The sequence below is a fragment of the Bradysia coprophila genome, assembly GCF_014529535.1.
Source record: "Bradysia coprophila strain Holo2 chromosome X unlocalized genomic scaffold, BU_Bcop_v1 contig_38, whole genome shotgun sequence".
In the NCBI taxonomy this organism is placed as follows: Eukaryota; Metazoa; Arthropoda; class Insecta; order Diptera; family Sciaridae; genus Bradysia; species Bradysia coprophila.
In genome coordinates, this window is record NW_023503327.1 from 1,396,763 (window position 1) to 1,420,232 (window position 23,470).

The 23,470-nt window shown below is 35.9% G+C and overlaps 2 protein-coding genes across 4 annotated transcripts in view; both read left to right on the forward strand.

The window, feature by feature from the left end:
* LOC119069572 overlaps nt 1-23,470 on the forward strand; it is a 38,909-nt gene that overhangs the window by 9,702 nt on the left and 5,737 nt on the right. The gene's annotated exons all lie outside the window — the stretch shown is intronic.
* Nucleotides 10,947-12,494, forward strand: LOC119069571 (transcription initiation factor TFIID subunit 4-like). Of its 3 annotated transcripts, none has more exons than XM_037173653.1 (3): nt 10,947-11,008; nt 11,079-12,111; nt 12,214-12,494. In XM_037173653.1, exons 1-3 carry the CDS (start codon nt 10,967-10,969, stop codon nt 12,297-12,299), a joined length of 1,161 nt encoding a protein of 386 aa, XP_037029548.1. In that variant the 5' UTR covers nt 10,947-10,966; the 3' UTR covers nt 12,300-12,494. The 3 variants fall into 3 exon arrangements, with proteins under 3 accessions (XP_037029548.1, XP_037029549.1, XP_037029547.1); XM_037173654.1 differs by having other exon boundaries at nt 11,079-12,084; XM_037173652.1 differs by having other exon boundaries at nt 11,079-12,494.

The window sequence follows — 23,470 nt, forward strand, 5'->3', positions numbered from 1 at the left end:
AAAAATCTAAAATTCTTGATCCCAATGGAATGATTCGAAGATGAGGAAAATCGGATTTGATTAGATTCGAAGTGTGGGAGGGCCTCTATACATAGAGGCAGAAACCCAGATCTGAGCTCCCTTATATTCTCCTTCTACTCCTTCTGTCACTGGAACCTACCAGTTCTTCAAGAATTATGTAAGGGCGATTTCCATATAAAGATGGCAGATTCTAATCGTAGAGTTCGTAATACCGGAATGTGTTTGACCTGAGGCCTATGCCGTCGTATAAGCTAACTTCAACATAATTTTTACAAGGAAGATTTTGTTTTTGAAAATTTTCTTGACTTGAAAATAATCCTTTGCTAACCAAGTAAAACTAGCCAAGTAAAAAGAACCTGCGTGTATAAGAGTAATAAGACTAAACATGGTGAGAGAAAAAAACATGTCATGAGTCGTAGCCTATAACATTAAAGTCTGTGGATTAACGGTATATTACTCTGCTTGGTTCCTTCGGCGCACAAGAATTTTCTTTTAAAAAAATCCTGAAAATATTTTCTAAGAATTTTCTATAGTTTCAAAGGATTTTTTTTGACAATTTCAAGCATTTATAGTCGATTTTTAACGATTTTCCTTTTCTTTTGAGTTCGATTAAAACCCCAGTAGCAATACAAAGCGTTTTTGTCTAAGCTAAAACACATCGAAAAGTGAACGCTACGACATCTGAAAGTGAACATTTTTATAGTGTACGCGATTTGTTTCCCCCATAGAGTTACACTCGAGAGGTGGCGCTGTCATTATTTGAACATGTCTGGTTTCCCATACATTTTTGTGGTTTCCTTTGATTGACATCGCCTCTATGCCACCTCTCGAGTGTAACTCCCCTCAACATTATTCAACTAGAATGTATAATCGAAATTTTCTTCTGTGATGTGTCAAATATGTCATTCGCTCCGCTCGTAAGGAAAACTTGGGTCTAGTGCTGAAAAAATCAACATTGCAATACTTGTAACACAACATACTATTATGTAAAAAGAATCGTATGAAGGTATATTATCGCACTAGATAAGACATCGTGTGCGATAATATACCCGCATACGATTCGTGTTGCATACAACGTTTTTCGCAATTCCGGTCCATAATCATCACCTTTCCATGCATCCATTTAATGTCGTTTTGAAGGTATTTATTTCACAGTGCGTTTTTGATTATTTTTTTCGCACTTGGGCTTTTTACCTTTTTTTCGCACGCTACAGAGCTTAGTACCTTTAAGAAAGACTAAATTTTATAAATAAAAACTTCGCACAGACCAGGATTTGAACATCCAACACCAAAATTCTTTCAAACACCAAGCAACGACCATAGCCATTCGGCTACAGAGTCACACAATTATACAGAACGTATTGTTGAAGCGTACATACTAAGCATTGACTACTTGATTTTATTTAGCGCGTCTCCATACATCACATTTCAATGTGTATATAGTGCAGGTTGCTTGATCGTTCAAATGAATTCATGTTTGCATGTGAATGTTTGGTAGAAATTTTGGTAATGTTTTGCATTGGAAAGGTGATTATGGCCCGACATTGCGAAAAACGTTGTATCTACCACGGTGGGTATGCCGGTATTTTTTCGCATACGACGTCTTGTCGACCTCGGCTTCGCCTCGGATCGACAATCGACATCTAGTGCGAAAAAATACCTTCATACCTACCTTGGTAGATTAATAACTATTACGCAATGAAGAAAATCGCATAAATACTGAAGATACTCTTAGTGTGACTTCAGAAACCCCTTGCAAATCCTTTATCGCACTAGTGCAATAAAATGCGTTCATACGACATTGCACACAGGCGGCGTAAGTTACAAATATCATCACTGAATTGCATAATAGTATATGCACCTCTGTTTAATATGTTTATTTTGACGATTTGATGTACAGAGCCGAAGCCGTGCAGTTAATGTACGTAATGATCAATATAACGTTGAAAGTTCGTGGGGACTGCACGTAGCCGGATTGTTTTTCTGTTATATTATCGTAAAAGTAATACATATATTCTATACGTCCCTCATGTGTAACGCAATATGCCATCGCTGTGTATATATACGTATACGTGCATATATTACCTATAGCATGTGAAAAAATTTAATATTTTTCTCAAGGTGAAGTAGCATGCAGTTTATTGAATAAACAAAAATCACTCGTACTGGTAACATGAAATTTTTATTACTTTTTTTTTAAAAGACAAAATAGATTTCTGATTGTGACGAATATATGTATATGGTGAATTATATAAAGTGATACGGTTGAGGTTTGAGAATTTCATGACCTTGACTTAATTGGTTTCGTTTTTATTTATTAACTCTTTTTTTTATAACTTAATATGTCCGCAAGGTGGTCTCCGTTTAAATGCTATTGAATAAATAATAAGATCGACGGTCATTATAAGGATTTAGTTGATTGATAAGCTTTCCGGGTTTGATGGAATTTTTTTTTGAAATAAAAACAATTTGGAACATTAAACCGTCACTGTCACTGTTTTGTACCATGTACCACATATATGGTAATTACCTCTTTTCGGAAATTATGGAGAATAATTAATAGTTTTCCTCATCGACACCTGCTACCTACATTTTGAATATAAATTTGGCTTTTACGATAGAGACTACTGATTGAAAGATAATAAAAAGCCGAGGTAGTAATATGACATAGGTTTCAAACTGTGGCGTTTATGGGAGACCGATTTTTATAAGTTAGGAAATTGTTAAAATTGAGCTTGCAGTAAGTTTCCGTTGCACACACATATTTTTGGTGATTCAAGAATAAGTTTCTAATCAGATCAACTTCACTTGACTCAGGTTCAGAACCTTTTTTAGAAATTTAATTCCTAAAAATGCTTTAATTTAGGAATTTTAAGGCAATTTTGTAAGAATTTTAAGGAATTAAATTCCTATAAAATAGGCCCTGTTTCGGTCAGGTTGAACATGAAGTGGATCTGTTCAAAGAATTAAAGTTAAATTCGTTCCTTACTGAAAAAGAGCCGAATGAATTCACTGTACTGCCTAGATTTCTCCGAGTACCGAGTCTGTCGCACTAATTTTGCATTAACTAAATTTGACTTGCTCCGAGCATTATGACCAGGGACTAAAATAAGGATTTCTGTGCAGGTGGGAAACTTTTCAACGGGGCGCCTAAAAACGAAATCTTGGGCGCCAAAGTAACAATTTTTTATGCCAAAGTAATATCATGACCGTAAGTCTGGAGAGGGATTGCGAAATCAGTTCTCTTTCTCAATTCTATCGAAACTCTACTGATAGATAACGATTCATTACTTCACTGAAAGATGTCGCAGCAACAAGGCCAATGTCAACAGAAAAATAATTAATTTTTTACTCAACGGACTTCAGTCAAATAAAATGCCATCGTAAAGCCCATGACCTCAGGACTCTGGCACAGTAATCAGTTTTTTAATCGGCCCTATATCGCAGCTATATGCTTGGCGATAAGAATTTGAAAAAACGTTTGCTGTCATTTCATCCATTCGTTAGACTCTTATTGCCATTCCGATATAGGGTCGATTGAAAAACTGATTACTGCTGCAGAGTCCTTCAGTCCGTCCAGTAAAAAATTAATTATTTTTCGGTTGACATTGGCTTTGTTGCGACATATTTCAGTGAAGTAGTGAATCGTTCTCTAACAGTAGAGTTTTGATAGAATTGAGAAAAGAGAACTGATGCCGTAATCCCTCTCCTGGGTCTTATTCGAAAAATCACTCAAAATGTCCATGAGTAATTCGGGGTCATTCAAATAGTGCGCACGCTAAAAACGTGAGACAAAACATCTTTTTTGTATGCGATTTGGATGTTTTGTCTCATGTTTTTAGCGTGCGCACTATTTGAATGACCCTTAACCGATTTCTCAAAACATTTTTTTTTGTTCGACGAAGAATCAAATTCCTGTGGTTCAGTTCATAGACAGGTTAGAAAATCAAATCAAATTAAAAGGTCTTATTCCTTCAGTATTCTATTTTCAACTTTAAGATTTCCGGATCGATCTCATAATTTTCCTTTGAAAAATACTTTCAAAAAGTTATTAGCTTCAACATCATCTTCGTCTTTTTTCATATGCTTAAAAGAAACAAACAAGTGGAGTCGATGAAATCTACTACGCTATAGACATCTACTAAATATTTATATCAAAATACTAAATACTACTGTTAGTGTAAATATCATTCCCTTATTTGAAAGCTGCAATCCAAGGGTTTAGTGGTATGGTTGGAGCGCTGCATAAAAAAGCGGTCGAATCCGATATATCAAATTTGTGTGCAGGAATTCACATTCAAAAGTTGATATCTCCGTTGTTTTTAAGGAATAAGAGCCAGATTTTGCTAGGTTTGCATCTTTTACGGAGCTTTATCAGCCATTATCATTTTTCAGATACGTTCAATGCGCCGCAGGCAAAACTTTTATTAAAATTAGATTCTTCTCATTATTGTCAGATAATTATAATTTTTCTTGTGGGTAAATTTAGATTCGCAGGTGGGAATTTGAGGGGCGCAGGTGGGCAAATTCCCACCTGCGATGTTCCTTAGTTTAGTCCCTGATTATGACCATGATTTCGAAATGCAAACCGTTGATCTTGATTGTCTTATGTAAGTAGAAAGATGTTTTTATCACAAATCGTAATCCATCATTTAAATAAAATTACCACAAATTAGCGAAAACGCTCGATTCACCGAAAGCATTGAATATTCAAATGTAAAACTCATTTAAAATTAATTAATTTGTGATTAATTACGAGGCCAAACGTTCAATCTTCATAATTTTTGAATCTCGACCAGGAGTGACTTTCGCTGGCAAAGTAGTTCTCTTCATTCTAAATTGAATCGTTGAGAGTAGTTCTACTCACTCGTACCATGTAGAATGGAAGCAATGAAAAGAGAGAAGTTATCGTTATGTGGAACGAATAAAACGATGGAAACAAAAATCAATCAAACCAAGTCAAATTTTATGGATTAAGGTATGGTCTGGCTGGTAGGTCCATAAGATATTAAAGCTTTTAATTGAAAAAGATCCTGGAAACTAACAAAAAGTTAAAAATTTCCAAAAACCACACGGCCAACTATACCTTATAGAAATTTGTAAGTCGTTAAGGCTTAGAGTTACTTATTAGGTGAGCGACCGTAGTTAAGAAAGTTTATAGGACGTTATGCAAACCAATGGAGAAAATTACTTTTGAAAAATACAGTCAAGAACACATGAAAATGCCAAGGAAAATGCCGCCATGTTGCCAATCTCTTATTTTTATTAGTGCAGCCACATTGTTCCATCTACACTCATATCTTGTGAATGAGTGAAACCAAGTGGGCTAAGTGGGCCAAGTGGGTTCATGACATAAGATTCGATTGCAGTAGATAACATACAAACTTATGAGGCGAGCGGCGCTTCACTTACAATCCACCACGGTTAAGGCCTTTCAGACCGCATACAGACATCCATCATACTTACGCGTCAAACCATTCTATGCAACATAACAAACAGAATACTTACGCTTCGAACCATTCTACGTAACACAACAAACAGAAAAAATTAACAGAGCTTTGGCTCTTCCCTTTCCCAGGGTTCGCGGAAAGCGCATTAAAGACGAGTCAATCTGTTTCGACCTCCGAATCTAGTGGCGGTCAGAGGTTAGCGTGGTCTAACCATATTCAGTCGCTTCCACTAGTTCGTTACGCGAGACAACAGCCCGATTGGACACGTTTTGGAAAATTACGGTGATAGTTTTGCCATCTTCTGATGGGAAATTCATTCAGAAATCAATTGAAAGCTACTTTAAAAAGGCTCCCAAAACGTAGCAAGAAGATAATAAACCACCATTCGAGTAAAACATTCTTTCAGAGACAAAAACCTCGCGTCGTAGTCACTGTCACAATGACCACTCAATCAAATGACAATGGACGCAAACATGACAAAAAAGGATTGCCATAACACCAACAACATCTCTCATATCGTGCTTAGTCACTCCGAAAAAAACCGTCAAGAAACGAGCCTCCACTTACCTGAACGCGTTAGACTCTTCGGTTTCCTCTCACGGTCTCTGTCCTCAAAATCCGACCGCAAATTTCTCCTGAAGGACAAAAACTGAGAAGCAAAAACAAATGTAAACTTCTTCGGAAAAGCATTCCATTGGCGAGGCAATCCTTCAGTCATTCCTCTTGAGACTTGACTAAGCAGAGTATCTCAAAAAGGCATTCGCTGTGTGTGAAGAAAAATCGATTAACCTATCCTCAAAGGAGTCAATTTCACTCTTACAATACATTACCTTCAGCTCGACGCTCGTAGTGCTTCGCTTTCACAACTAAAAGCTCCGATAACCCTCAGTGAAAATTTTAAAAATCCAGAAAAGTACTCAACAAAAAGTACTACGTGAGAGAGCCGTGAAAGCTCTCAAATGAACAAAGCAAAAATTGAAAAAATTAAATTTTGTCTCTCAAGCGGAGTACTTTTTTGGTAAGAGGAAACTAGACATTACACGTTTTCTAACGTTTATCTGTTGATTGTCATCTCCAACGTCATCTGGCAGTAGTTTTCCGCGTCTATTTTAACATCAACAGCACATCTTCAAACGGAACATCACGTGATATTTTCCTTTATCAATCGAGGCAAATGCCCGCCGTAAAAATTTACACATTGTCTTATTTCCATGTAATCATCTACGTCAATATGAATACAAATTTTCACCAGTAAACAATATTTAAAAATAGATTTGCTCAGTCTGCTTCCGCTATTCGCAGCGTTTGATTTAGTTAACAGACGGAGACGCTAATCAAAAAGATGAGCGCGTTAGTAACTATAAGTAAAGCGAGTGTTTTTGCCAACTCTCATATAAGTAGAGACACGCTTAAGATTTATTGGAGTGCTGCTACCGAGGACTAATTAATATAGAGAATTTTGGATTTTGGAAGTAAATTAGTAACTTTCACTTAAAAATTCATCAAATTTAGTGAAATTTAGTAAAATAATTCTCAATATTAGACCTGGTTGCAACGCAAAGATCATCAAATTTCTGTTTAGCATTTTGGGCATATAAGCTGAATGGGATGTTGGTTGAAATTCTAACGTAGACTAACACAAGAATATTACCTTACACCTGAATAGCAAAGCAACTAAAGTTAGAGATGGATAGGGTAGGAACCAAAGGGACAGTCAAATCCGAAAAAGTTCGAAAACCGTGAAAAGTGGGCATAGCACAACATAGATGGAACGACACCTTTTCTTTCTTTGAAAAATTGATATTCGCAAATTTCTTTTAATAGCGGAGCTACTTGCTTTACCAATGAAATTAATCCCATGAATTTTAAATGAGAGTAGAAATAGAAACAAGAAGTTAAAAATAGACAACTCTCACGGCGTAAAATCTGCAAAAAATATTTGTTCAGCTTTTATGCGACTAATTTATTCGCGTTTAAAGCAAAATACAATTGGCTGCATACAGTTTAGCAAATTGTTTTTCTAGGTGAACCTTTGAATAATAAATTTAAGCGTCGTAAATACGCAATAGGCCAACTGTTTGAGTTTTATGGTATTTGCATTTTCTCAAAATAGACGCCTGGGCGAGTGAGTTCTTTTGCTTGAACGGTGTTTTGCTCAGTTATTTGGGAAGAAAAGTTGGAAAAGTTCATTTAGAGCGTAGCGAGGGCCACAATATATCCGAGAAAATGAAATTTCCTACTTTTTTCACAAAGTCAAGAGGTCAACATTTTTCACACCAAAGGCTTCCGAAGATTCTGCTGTGGGGAGAAAATTACTAGGCCGCACCTTATGGGTGGGTCAGGTCCCTTGACTGACTGAATAAATATTCGTAACTTGACGGTTGCGTGTATAAAATCCTACAAGAACTGTCGACGAAGTTACGAATTCTTTAAAGTTACGAAAATACGACAATCTGCACTCTGGGCGCCGATTCTCGTGAATTTAAGAATTCCACTTGTCACCTTAATGCGAATGTCCATACGATTCGTAACTTTTAAGATGACCACTGTCAAGTTACGAAATCTTAAATTCACGAGAATCTGTCTAGATTGTTACTCAAATACTTTCCATTTACGTGTGGATTACGGCCCTCGCTTCGCTCTGGCCGCAAAGTCCACACTTGTTCAATTTTTTGTATACAAACAACTACCACGAAATCACTCAAAAAAATCTTTTCGAAATAAAGTCTAGATTGTTACTCAAATACTTTCCATTTACTAACCTAAGCCTCATGAATATCAGTCCTAGTCGATAAAAAAAAAAATTATGGAAGGCCTCGCTTCGCTCTGGCTGTAAAGCTCACGTTCGTTTAAATTTTCTAAATTCTGAGAATTTTTTTAGCAATTAAATCTACTGAAACTCGGCCTTATTTGATCATGAATAAAGTATGAAACTCGTGTGATTACGGCCCTCGCTTCGCTCTGGCCGCAAAGTTCACACTCGTTGATTTTTTTTTCTAGCATAGACAACAATAAATGACACATAAAAGTCTTTTCGGAATAAATAACAGATTATTACTTCAGCATTTTCCATTAACGAACTTAACCAGAGTTATTTCAGTACTTATCAAAATAAATTTTCTTGGAAAGTCGAAAATTACTCCGTATGATAAGGAGACTATTATTTAGACAGATAATCTGTTTTTTTTTTGGAAATACATTGAAAATTACTCGAGTTATCGTGTTATCAAGCGACAAGACAAAAATTCTTTTAGGAATATCTCAGAGATCACCCGTCCGTTATAGCCTATCTTCGAACTTAACCTCAGGAATTTAATTCCCCGTCGAATAAAAAAAAAATTGGAAATCCATTGAGAATTACTCGAGTTATCGTGTTATCAAAGAATGAACAAAGTGTGACAAACATTTTCTGTATTTATTGGTCATACATTCATGTATTTTCAATCATAGTAGTGAACATTGTGTGACAAACATTTTAGAGTGTTTATCATCCGTAAGACCCATGACTTTCAGTCAAGGGAACTGTTTTCTAGCCTGCGTTGTGAAATAGTACATTTCGTACCTAGGACTAAAAGTCTTTTTTAGCGTGTGAGAAATTTCCAGACAGAGCCGAAGGCGAGGTCTGGAATCGAATACGCTAATAAAGACTTTTAGTCCGCGGTACGAATAGTATTTTTCATATTTGACGGAGAAAATTCGGGTCCTATGTATGAAAAATAGATTTTTCATCTCCTACAATAATATCCTTATCTCCTATTTGGCCCAAAAGCACATTAAATTACCTGTCAAATGACACCCTACACGACCGTGTACGTTTTGTGTACCTCGAGAAATTTCAGAAAGAACAGTGTTAGTCTTCAGTTGAAACCTTTAACTGCACATACAGTCAAAGGCAGTCAATTTTCAGCATAAATTATCTTCAGCTGTTTTTCAGCTGATCCATACAAACAATCACAACCGTTTATACGTCTTTATAAGGTTTTACCACTACGATGCGCGTGCGTGTAGCAGCTTCAACCGTATGAGCAAGGAAAACCAGTTTTGATTGTATGTGTGGATCAGCTGAAAAACAGCTGAAGCAAATTTATGCTGAAAATTGACTGCCTTTGACTGTATTTCAGTGTCGATGAATTTTAAACACAAAAAGTCCCTATTCGGCTCAATAGTACGTGTGATTACCTTTCTAATGACACCCCACACGACCCTGTACGCCTCGCGTAACTGAAGAAATTTTTGTAAGAAAAGTGCAAGTTTTCGGTTTTTGATCACCTTTCACCAGCCACACAAACTTCGAAGAATTTTTTTGAAAGTGGGTTTGGCTTCTAGGGTCGAATACCTTTCTAGGCACATATAAAAAAGTCCACTGGAAAATGCGTCCGATTTCGGTAGGCTGTTTTTCAAAAGAATCCCTCTTTAATATAAATAATTATTTGAGTTTTACGACCTGCCCAGCCGACACCCTGTGGTTTCTGAATTGGTCAGTACCATAGACTCATTTTACTTCGAAAAATATTTTCGTTTCTGACAGGGGTTTTTTGATTTTTCGACGACCTAATTTTCCGATACTATTTTAGATCACTGGATTACAAGTGTACAACTGATAGTGAATATAATGAATAATTTACATTAAAATTGAAAGTAAAATGTAAATTTAATTCTGTCGACTACACTGTTGTCAACTATTTGATTGATTCAACGCTGTTCAGAAGCTAATTGCAAAGACACTTTGGTTGTTTCGCAATATCAAATGAATTGTTAAATGCAGAAATGGGACGTGTAACATTAGCGAATCATAAGAAAAATGAAATTTCATTGATTTGGCTCTGTTAAGATTTCAAACTAAGGCACGGAATCGGTCGACCGAGGGCAAGAAATGACACGGAAACTTTAGGTCAGATCAGGTCAGGTCGAAGACAGATTCATACAAATTTTCAGTCATACCTGTCAGGTCTGACCTGATCATTATATTCAGGTTTCAGGTAAATTCAAGGCATTTCAAAATTGATTGAATCAGTTTCAGGTCAAAATAGGTTCAGGTCAAAACAGCTTCAGGTCAAAACAGCTTCAGGTCAAAACAGCCTCAGGCAGTTTCAGGTGAACCTGACCTGTTTCGAGCTAGCTTTTTTTGAAAGCCTTTTGGTCCCATTTCTGCATTTGAATTTTATCTCCGCAAAATGAGTAACTTACACATGAAATTATAGTGCAGGACTTTACATCAAGCCGAAAATTGCGGTATACCTTGGCAAGGGTCGTTTCCTGCAAAAGTATTATTTGCCACTTGACGTTTCAAATTGCCATGAGGATGATGCATATTTTACACATTCATTCCGAAATGTTAGATGAAAAGAGCTTAGTTTCAGTGTTACCTGTACTTAGATTAAAAATGGATACATATGGTATGAAGAACCGACAGCCAAATATTTATTCAGCTTAAACGTATATAAAATGAACCAGACCTGATATGAACTTAGTATTCTCATAGATTTGGACGAACGATGAAGCTTAACACATTTCTAACTGTGGGAATTTTGTTCGAGGTAAGAAAAAGCAATTCAAATGGAAACATTTTCGTTTTCTTACTGTTTTCGCCGATTTTGCCGTCCGCAGGCAGCACTTACAGTGCAATCTGGCCTTCTATCGAACTTACTTGGTGGTAATTGCTATGACTGGCGAAAAGGTGTACAAGATTGTCGTAGCGGAGTCGAACGGGTTGTAAGAAAGTTTCCGCAACCGACTTATGATTTTGGACAGTCTATCCTTGCATCTTTCAACGCGCAAATAGACAGTTTGCAAGATTTAACTAACAACACATCACCGATTCTCGCAAACCGGTCAACCAATTTACTTGAAGCACTCAGCTTACTTTCCAAAGTCGACAATACACCCACCAATCTGTTGTATCAAGTGGAAAAGACATTGTCATCGAAATCGGCGGCATACCGTTCACTTGTAGCGAACTTAACGGAAATGATTGGTGAACTGGACACACCCGTTAACAATGTCATTACAAGTGTTCAGAACTCAATCGCGACCTGTTTGAAGCAATTCAATAAGAGATTCAGCGTACGAAGGCAGGATCGCAGTGAGAAAATTGACTTTAAGGATATGGTTAAAAGTGCCCGACTTAACATGTTTACGATCAGTTTTATTGCTGAAACTGCTCTAAATAGTGGCGAACAATTTTCTACGTCTACTTTCGAAGCGATAGCAATTCTGACATTTATTTCGAATCTTCAAGTATTGGCTACGCACGGCGTAAATGCAAATATGGGATCGGTATTGGTATCAGAGACCGACAATGTCTCGCCATTTTTGCGTTTGTGTTTTGAAGCATTGAATCCATTGGTCGGACAAATAACTCAACTGGTTTCTTCGTCGACATTTGAAAGTGTAGACAAAACTAAAACTTATTTGGCAGATTTCGTTAAAATAATCAACTCGTACGAAGGGCGATTGGCGAATTTACTTGGTCCATTTGAAGGAGTTGACATTACTGAAGCAAAGGTAAATCAAAATCTAGCAAAGGGGCAAAGTGAAGGGAACAACACCAATGCAGAAAGTGCTGCGACTAACACTAATGCTGAAGATGCTACAACTAACACCAATGCTGAAGGTACTGCGACCGACACCAATGCAGAAGGTGCTGATACTGACAGCAATGCAGAAAGTGCTGATACTGACAGCAATGCAGAAGGTGCTGGGACCAATGTAGAAGGCGCGGAAACTAATTCAAATGCGGAAGGTGCTGGGACTAACACCGATGCAGCAGGAGCAGGAGGAGACCCAACAACGTCTCAGAGTGATGGGTCAGAAACCAGTGCGAATTAAAATTTAATCGACATCGCAGACGTATTTCATAAAAGTGGGAACAGTAAATTTGAACTCAATGCAATAAACTCAGCTTCTATATTCCTTTGTGCAGAATCAATTTTTAAATTGAAGCTAAGCAACTTTCGTGTATAATAGTTTTTCAGTTTGATAAAAATTCATTGTAAATTCACTAATAAAATCGACGTTTTTCACATCCAATTATCATTCGTCGCATCAGTAGACCAGGTACCCGAACTTTGTAATCCTCCTTATTTTTCAATATTTCCTCATTTTTCCTAAATTTCTCTGGCAAGACTATTTTTCTCTTAAAAATTTGTTAAGCGCCAGAATTTCAAACTCAAATGTGAAAAAACGTTGGGTTCTCCTTGACCATAGCTGTCTAAAGCACCTGCCAATATTCGTGCGGATAACAAGTAAACTTTCGAAAACCTTGAATTCGCAAATCCTTCTGGAAAAAAACAGGTAGAACCATTATCAGTGCCAAAATATGGTATATTATTAACGCACTAAGTGGCGAAGTATATAAATAATGAAGGTACCGCAAACCCTCAGTTAATAGCAAGAAATACGGATGTCGACTTTCGGGTGAATATAAGTTTTATAATGTTGCGTCTGTGATGTTTAGCGTAATAATGTTGTCAGAACTACGTTGCTCAGTATAGAAGGTATAGAAACTTCTGTGTTGAGGAGATGCAACCTAACAAAGTGAATTTTACTCGACTTTACTTGTGTCCAACGTTATGAAAATTATATTCACCGGAAACTAGGGATCCGCGTGGTTTTGCGGATCTCGCTCTAACGAGAGTGCTGAAAGTGAACAGTGTGTCAAACAAATTTTACAAAAATACAGATTTGTGTTGCAAAGCAGTCCAATCCAAAGAAACTAAAACTGCGAACGGGGATAATTTTCGTGAACAATTGAGTTTTCTCGGATTTATGCTACTTTACCACACAAACCTACATTTTGCAATAAAAAACAACGCATTTCGGCACCAAATGATGGTTCCTCCTTTCCAAAAAAGGTTCGAAAGGTGCAAAGTTATCATCGAATGCATATTTATCCCAAAGTATATAAACACTGAAGGTAATGCAAATCCACAGTTACATACGGATCCAAACTTTCAGGTGAAATTTAGCTCCTTCATGTTGTACACTATTGAATTCGTTTGCGTCAAGTTGCATCTAGTGGTGAATTTCGAACGATTTAGCGGCGTTATGTTGCACACATATAAAATTTGTTTGCGTCAAGTTGTATTTAGTGGTGAATTGGAAGGACTTAGGGCCGTCATGTTGCACAAGTCTAAGTAAGACAACATACGAAAATGAACTCACCTTAAAGTTTGGATCCGTAATTTCTCTGATCCGCTGAGGGTCTGCATTACCTTCAGTGTTTATATACTTTGTATTTATCCTACACACCCGATTCTTTACACTGAGACGGCTCGTCTTCAACAATCAAAAAACACTATGATCTGATGATAGACGTTCCATACGCTACATGCTCCTGAAATTAGTAACGTCCGAATGTATCGTGGTACGGTTTTGAAATTTGTGTATTTCACAAGTAAGTCATTTTTCATCTCTTCATCATTCGTCCTCATCTTCGTCATTTTTCTTTGGGCTTTTTAATAAAATTGGCTCGAAAATTCATAATTTTCTCCTTAGAGTTCCTTATATTTCCTTATTTTTGCTTGAAAACCAGTTAAATTCCTTGATTTTGTTTTAGAGGCCTGCAACAACAAACATTTTCGTGTTTTTATCAATTTCTGTTCGATTTTTCTGCATGCCAGTGGGAAGTTTTAAACGAATTAAGCGACAGGTTGACAAGAATAGGCGTGAGGTAACTAGGAGGCGAATCTGGCACAGTCATGACTTTTCGTTACATGTAGTAAAAGGGTGCATACTATGATCGCGTGTACCATATTCGCCGATGCCCTTCCCACAGAGCCCCTTTTTGTGATTTTTCCTTATGAAATTCAAACGGATTTTTCGCACAAAATCGTATGACTAAAATGCTTGAAAATCTCTACAGCAATGTTTTCATGTATGGTTTTGCATACTGTTCTTGAATCATACAGCGTTTTAACTGCGAGAAATAGTTACATATTTCCGTAGCATCTGAGACAACATATATGATTGTCGCAAATACCAAAATACATAGGCGGATATACTAAGTAATGATACCACATTTTTATGATTCACTTGTTCGCAAAAGGAGTCGTTGTTTCAGCTATTAAAACAGACGTAACGTAAGCGTACGTACATTTTTTTTGCAATGGTGTTTCGGTTCTTATTTTTATATTAAAGATGGCTAATTCCATAGTCAATTACACTTTTTTACATTTCATAGTCTGCGTAGATACTATCCTATTTTGATTTTGTACTGTTTTGTATAAAAATTGTACAATGACTAACATTCTGAAACCAGACAATCTGAGAAAATTTAGTTTTTCGATAAATTTGACATTTGCAAAACGTCAAAACGTCAAAGTTATTGAAAAATGGGAGCAGAGTAGAATTCTTATCCAAACGTTTCAATTACTCGAACAATAAAACACCAGTGTTATATAAACGGATACAACTTGTACTATTAGGTCTGCTTATGCTGAGATAACGTACAGAACTAAAGTAGAAGAAACGCGTACATGATTTATTAAACGAGTTGGGCAAAAGGCCCTTAATTGTGTGAGTGTGAGAGCAGTGTTGACAAATTCATTCAACATATGATAAGCGAAAGTATGAGACAATAGTATTTTACATGACTAGGGATAAAAAGATGAAAAGTAGAGTTTTCGTGTGAATTTTGTTGATCCGAGGTTAAGCCGAGCCTTTTCATTTTTATCCCGAGTTTTTTAATGGATTTTACATGCTGAGGGCTTCGAAAGAAGGGCTTGAAACATGAAAAGTGCAGTTTTCGACGCATGTAGCATGTAAAACCTATTTTCGTATGCAACTAAGTTGTTTTGTTTCATCTTTGAACGTGACATCCTTTATGAGTGATCTCTTTACCGTCATTTTTTTTATATCAGCGGATGACACTTCGAAAAATTTGAGATATAATGAATAGCATCTGAAAAACCAGTTCAAGAGTAACAAAGTCTGAACTCATATTGCGGTTAGCAATGAAATCTACATCAGGAAATGTAATTTTCAAACTCAATGCCTCTGAATTACAATCAATTTTTCTATAAATCTAAATTATTGCTGTGATGATCAAGGAAAAGTTATCTTACAAAATCTTCGCTGAACACTGACATGTTTAATTTAGTAAACTCGTTCGAAAAATGGTGATAAAATGAATAGAACATTACCTACCTGCTTCCAAATTTTTAGTTTGGCCAGTGGGAAGTTTATAGCGCGAGCCGAAGGCAAGGGCTATAATACTATTTGCCAAAATAATAAAAATTTGGAAACAGTTAGGTACTATGATTTATCTGTATGAGCGATAAAATCGGTTTTTCACACTAGCAGATACACAACGTTATTAGCTTTTGGTTGCCTTGACTGTCATTGTCCAATATTTACTAGAATTTGCCGTTATCACATTTGGGTAATTATTTTATAAAAATGTATGAAATTCTGGCAAATTTTAGCAAATTATGGAAAATCAATTTACATGCGTCGAAAACCGTACTTTTCATGTTTCAAGCACTACTTCCGACGCCCTCAGCATGCAAAATCCATTACATAACTCGGGATAAAAATGAAAAGGAGAGCTTTCGTGTGAAATTTGTTGATCCGAGGCGAGTCCCTAGTCATGAAAAATACTATTCACAAAAACCGACCCTGCTTTGTTGAGCGTTAAAAATAATTCAATTTACCTATATCACGTCCAGGTAGCTCAATCGGTATAGTGATCGACTCACACCATGTGTGTCACGTGTTTAAATGTCGTGTTTGATCGAATTATTAGTCTCTGCTGTTAATTAACACTAGTCAGCTCTAGCGACCGCAATAGGTCTCTAAGAAAAGCAAGATTCTGAACAGAGTTCTCATACGTCACATGCACAATCGCGTTTGGAAAAATATCGATTACTAGCGACATCTATGTTAGTAAAAGAGATAGTAAAAGGCGTCATGGAGAGCGGACGTGTTTCATCACAGCTCTCATAAACAAATTATTTCTTGTGCAACTTCATTTATTCTGTGACAATTTTCTTAATTTTAATAATTTTACATCCGTGATTAATAGTGAACAGTGATTCCACCTTGCAATTTTATAGATTTTTGACAAAATCAAAATTTATTTCTTTTCATTTTTCAACTCGCTATACAATTGTGTATGAATTTGGTCTTTTGTGTGTGACCTTTGTAATATTTTAATTGTTTGCGTACATGTGCTTCGAGTGAGTAAAAATCAGTGTTTCGAATTGGATCGCTAAATGCCATCATAATGCGATGAGTGATGCAATTGGTTCGAAAGAACTTTTGCCGGAAGGCGTAATGGTTGGTCTCTCATAAAGTCCGACTTTAATGTTCCTAGGAACTTTTTGGCCTTTGGGCTTTCGGTTCGAATGTGAACTTTTCTTTTGTTTTACAGATTTGGACATTCATTTATTTGTCTCTTCTACATGAAAAACAATGCAGCTTAAATTACATTTATGCTGTGTGTATGTATGTATGTGTCATTGTTGTTTTTAGTGTTCGGGAACACAATGACTTCGTTTTTATTGTCACGCTTTCATTACTAATAATATGAAAAATATGTTGACAAAACCGAATGCTTTCTCAGGTGCGGCCTGGAGAAACAGATCCTTGCAACCGGAGGAAATTCCAAACTACTTAGCTAGCTTGGATGATCCCAAAAAACTGCAAATGTCTAACCAAAAAAATAGTGAGCACAATAGGCCCAACGGAGGCCTCCGTGCGCGTTCTGCACAGAAATGAGCAGAACAACACTACCCTTAATAATAAATAAAAAAAAAAGACACCTATGTTCCAATAGATCAATCATACGATTTATAATTGTAAAATCTCTCTAAAATATGGGTAAGCTCAACAGGTACATTTGCGCCGAGACTAAAGCATATATTTCGGCTGACCCTGCCTTTTTTGTAGTTAAAAATAAAATTTGATGCAATTAAGTACAAAAATGTTTATAATTTTAATTTGATTATTTTCTTAACTATTCCACAACATATATGCTGTAATGGACGTTTTCATCAATCAACCGAAAAAAAAATTACAAAAATTAAATAATTTATTTAAAATAGCATCAGAGTCTGTTTTCATTCCGTAAATAATTAAAATGTAAATTTAATGATGAGCGAACGCCTATTACGTAAAATAATTAAATAATTTTTCATATTCATAATATATCGGACGATTTTATTTCTCATAACGAAAATTGCATAAAAAACACTTAAAAAGTAGAAAAAAAAATTCGAAATAAAAAGTAGATCGTGATGAGAATTAGCATTCTGTACAATATTATTATACCTACACGAAGTAAATGAATTTTTATGCCACACATTTATTACACTGTGCATTGTATACGTATATCTGTGTATAACATAGTGTGTACTTGTACGCTTGTAACTCCAGCGGTGCTACAGATAATAAAAAAAAGATTATTTCATTTTCGGATGAACATACTTGTTGAATTTATTACAACGTTTTATTTCATTGTCATTAATGTTTTAAAAGCAAATTTCTCATTCACATCAAATTGCTTTATGATTAATTGCATAAAAACAGAAAATTATTGAGGCAATCCATTAGACGAAGTGCTATTCATTAAATACATTGTCGTTCACTATAATATCGTCATTAGAATTATAATATCCAGAGCAGAGAAGTTATATCGTCAAAGTTAACTGCATCATTGTCCTTTTTTTTTGTTCATTGGGCAAAAATATCCATCCAAAAGACAAAGTTTTAATGTTTTTAGCAGATATAATATCAGTAAAGTTGTGTGTGTGTGTGTGTGTGTGTGATGTTCACCTCTTTGTGAAAATGATTCGTAATAGTTGACGCTTTTCCTTGCCAATCTCGCTACACAGAGTTTCTATAAGTGATACACTGACATTAGCCTGCGGGGGAATCTCGTATACTCCTAGCAGAAACTATTAATGGGATTTTTTCTAGTCCCAAAATAGGGTGACATGCTGATGTCAACTGGTCAAACTTGGCATTGACAATGTTAAAATTTTCATTTGATTTATTATCGAATGTGACAACTTGATCTGAACTTCTTCTGAATAGTTTTTGTATTGATAATGACTGATTGATTGGATTCAATCAAATTTAATTTCCATGGATAATTTCCAATAGATAAAAAAAAATCATTTAGCAGCTAAATGGGTTGACAATTAAGTATAGTTTCCACTTAAAAAGAGCACTCCGTTTAGCCTCCGTTTACATGACAGTTGTAAAATGGAACAAAGGAACTGTCACGTAAACGGAGTAAAAATTGAAATAAATTCAATTTCCACTCCGTTTGCGTAACAGTTCTTTTGTTCTATTTTACAACTATCATGTAGACGGAGGCTAAACGGAGTGGAAACTATACTTTACTCCAGTGTTACCAAAGAGCAGAAAACGTTTTTTTAGAACTACTCCCATATGGTTGAACCAATACCACGCATTTTCGAAATTTACCTGAGGATCTCAATACTTCATCAAATAAAAAAAAGTTTTTGAAAATCGGTTGAGATTTGCTCAAGCATCGTGTCAACAATGAGCAGAAAACTGCTACATTTAACGTTTTTGATCACATTTCCATACATTTCTAAACATGATCGTGATCGTTTTACGTTTTTCTGTTGTAAGACCCACGACTTACTGTCAAGGGAATTAACTCTGTACCGATTTTGGTAAGATTTTTTGATTCATCTGCGCTGTTGTCCAGGTAAAAAGTGATGTTTTCAGAACGGAGCCTATAGTCGTGAAAACGTTTTTGCGAATTTTCACGGTTTTTATGAAACTCAAAATCGTGAAAATCACGATAATTTACGAAAATTTGCGAAAACACTTTCACTATTACAGGTTCTGTTGCAAATCCAGGAAAAACAAGAAATAATTTTGTTTTGTTTCCAAATCCGCTTCGAGCTTTTAATATAAAATCAGCCAACCAAGTTTCATTACACTGCCGCCAATGCTAATTCGCATCTCTCAGCTGGTGTATTGAATTCTGGATAAAAAAGTAATTTGTTAAAAAACTTGACGAAAAAAAAAATGGTGTGCAACAACTAGCCTTTTGCTCCCCAATTTCTGTTGTCCCTAAATATACTTTTAAATCCAGATTACATTTTCATAACCTTAGACTAATCCACTGACGCTCTATTTTTTGTTTCCCCAAGTATAGTTACCGGTGAAGCTTAATTCTTTCCATTTATTACAGGACAACATAAATGTCGCTTCGCATTTATATTTTACGGATAAAGAATTTAAACAAAAAAAAAAATGTCCACAATGAAAGCTGAAATGTTTGTTAAAACGAGCACTTTATATTTTAAGTGCATAGGATGAATGGATGCAGAATTGTTTTGTTTTTATTTCTATTTTCTTTAATGTGTCGCGCCATTAAACGCATTTTTCAGGCCATGAAATTTGTCAGTAATTTCTGTGTTACTGGATCTAGGATCTTCCATTTTTGTCGGGTCGGATAATGCTTGCATTTGCTAACGCATGAGAAAAATGAAAAATAGGTTAACCTGTTCACTTCTACAAAGAAAAAAAATTGGGCGTCATTTCAAACATCTTGAGAGATTCTTTTCAAAATGTAGTGAAACAAAACAAATGATTAGTCACCATGGGTACGTGAACTTATATTGCAAATAGCTGTGAGTTAGACTGTAGAAGGCCTTGGTTTTTTTTATTGTCCTGATTATTCGACGACATGAGCTGCTGGAGAAACGATGAGTAGTCCCCTGTTTTTCAGGTAGTCACCGCTTCTTCAAAAAGTCGTTGTTTCTTAACATTTTGTACAATTTTACGTAATGTTAAAAAAGTAAAGATACCTACGACGAACAGAAATGACGACTTTATAAAAAAGCGCTGAGTTTCTGAAGAAACCGCGACTGCTCATCGTTTCTTCGATAACTCGCTGTTTATTCAAAAAGTCGTCGATACTCATGTCGTCGAATAATCAGGACAGATTAAGAAAACATTCGTGCTGTTTTAGGAACGTTTTTGGAAAGCAGAAAGAAGTTCGAGATCCTTCGTTTGAAACAAACTTAAACACGCAATCGATAATGGAAATAAAAAGAAAATTTTCTCCAGTAAAATTTTCAATACGGACACATTTTCCCCTGAATTCTCAAAAATTTTCCTAAATTCTTTCAAATTTTCCCAAAAATTTTTGGTTTGGAAAATTAAGGGAAATCTGAGAAAATGTAAAAAATTCGGAGAAAATATATGCACACGCGTGGTGTGTGGTGGATGCCAAATTGATTCACATTATAGAGGTGAATTTGTGGAATTTGTGTGCCAGTTTCTGTACGAACTGATCTATCTTGTGCCAAAAAAGAGACTACGTGTGGCAGTTAGTAAATTCGTTCTTTTACATATTATCGCAAAAAATATCTCTGGTTGAGAGACTAGGAAATTTGCCCTTCTACGAATTGTTCCAAAACGTAGCGATTGCTGGGTTGGTATCAATCCGCATCTCGATCGAAATACGGTGAAATCTCAGAACAAATTCTCGCATATCCGTTGATTACTGTTGGTCACAATGCGAAATAGTTGCCGCACTATTCCCTTTCCTACTAATTTTGTACTTGTACTACAGCGTGCCAATTTCTCCTTGGAAAGGTGAATTTGCCACTGTATACCAAATTCACCTTAGAAGTGAAAGTGACACACCTCAAATTGTATGGTGTGTCAAATTACCCTACTCCAATTGGACAATTTTCTTCCGAAAAAGAGTCCTTGGCTAAGACTGTAACTGTAACCTTCAGGAAATCGAAAAGAGAGAAAGAAACTGCGTTTGAATCGATGAAACGAGACACCACATCAGGGATGCCAACTTGTGTTTGGGAGTAGTGGTGCTCATACAACAAGCGAATCTGGGAGTAGTGGTGCTCTTTCAAGTAAAACTGGAAAGATGTAGTGGTGCTCATCATTCGAGTAGTGGTGCCCGAGCCTCGCTTGTCCTTAGAAGTCGGCGCCCCTGCACCACATTGAACTGAAGTAAATCATTTCAAGTAGGGAGCAGATGATGAATCATTATTAATGGTGATTGTGGTGGTGATGATCATATGAAAATTGAAATGTTGGGTCACTTAAAGGACGTCGGCAAGATAAAAAAAATTGGAAAAAATAGAAATTGTGAGAAAGGAAGCCTGATGTTTCAAACATTTTTTTTTACATTTGGTACATCACCACAATTCCCGTGTCTGAAAATTTTCACACACATCCCTTTACCCTGTCGAGTGGCCGTGCTTTGTGGTTGGTCCCCTATCATGGAATGGATCCATTATATTCTCTCTGGCTGGCGAGACCATACAATTTATTTATTTTAATGATTCTGAATGTATCAAACAATGCCGTTATTAATTGCTCATCCCTCATAATTCAGTAAAATTACACATTTTTGATATATAAAAATTCAATTATTTTAATTTAATCACGATGATTCAAACAGTATACCATTAAATCGCCAGCATAACAAATAATTTTGGTTGGTTTGGCTCAAACAACATTAATTGTATATGTCGTCGTTCTGTAATATAATTATGGGATCCGTATACATACACACATACTGTGCACATATACGAAAACTTTGGGATAATTAAACAAAAACGAAAATTACAATAAACACAGTGGAAATAACAGGCATCTCTACACAAAATAGCAAAAATAAATTACATAAATTTTCCGATAAAACCGTCCATTATTTTGGTGCATTTAATTAATTTGTCATCGGTAGTTGCTATTCGTTTCGTTTCAAATTTATTTTGTTATTAGTGAAATGAAGTAACCTGCAGAAAGTGTGTAAACTACACAAATTTGTATTTTAATGTATATGACGTGGACCATTAATGAGTTTAGCCGTAATGACGAAGCCTCACATGTGCCCACCAGTATTTCGTACACATTTTATAATACTGCGGTAATGTGACAGAGCACTTTGGCAACATTTCAACTGTCGCATGGAGTGCACACATTTTTTGATGGCCATAATTCGACTTTAAATTGACAATTTCAGAGAGCAAAAAAGAAATTTTCTAATCCTAGGAACGAGAGCCATCCGAAAACGTGAAAAAGCTTTTCGATCAGACTCTAAAAAATGATTTTTCAATTTTACATTTTGTTAACGGGACTCCGAAACGCTTTTCTCGGATTAGGGTCTCAAATTTTTAATTCGGTTCTAGACTGTAAAATTTGGGGAGATCGTCCACCGCTTTCCATAACTACAAATTCATTAAATTCCTTACTAAGTTTCGAAGTTTCGTTTTGAGATGACTTTTGAAATCTGTAAGACTTTTCTTAGAGACTAGTTGACCCAATTCAAAGGATTCCAATCTACGGAAAGTCTGAGAAATTTTGGTTTGTAGTTTCATTAACCACGAGACAGGTCATGGATTACTTTATAACGTAAGTAGATGTGATATCAGTATCGGTATTTCGATATACGAGTGCTGGCTTTACTTTTAGCTGACTTCCTAAAATATTGATATTAAAGGATACACAGTTAAATTTGCCACTCCCTGAGAGAAATCGCTTCATTAACGTACTTGGTCGTGTGGGGTGTCATTAGAAAGGTAATTTTATGTTGTTTCAGGGCAAATAGGGTCTTATGGGGATTTAGTAGCATTGGATGAAATATGAGCACTTATACATTTCAACTTCTCATATTTCATAGCATATGCTTTCAAACCCTATTTGCCCTGACACAACATAAAATTACCTTTCTAATAACACCCCACACGATCATGTTTCGAGAAATTTCTGTAAGAAAATTGTATGGTTTCGATTTATGATCACCTTCCACTAGCCAAACAAGCTTCGAAGAATTTTTTTGAAAGTGGTTTTGGCTTCTAGGGTCGACTAAGAAATGCGTCCGATTTCAATCGGCTGTTTTTCAAAAGAATCTCTCTTTGTACGCTAGAGACCTCCGCACACCTACGTCAATTAAGTTTCACGTTAATGCTTGATTTCCTTTTACGCCGTTTACGCTCCGTTTACGTTTTTAACAATAAAAAAAGAGGCGTGGTTTAGCTAAA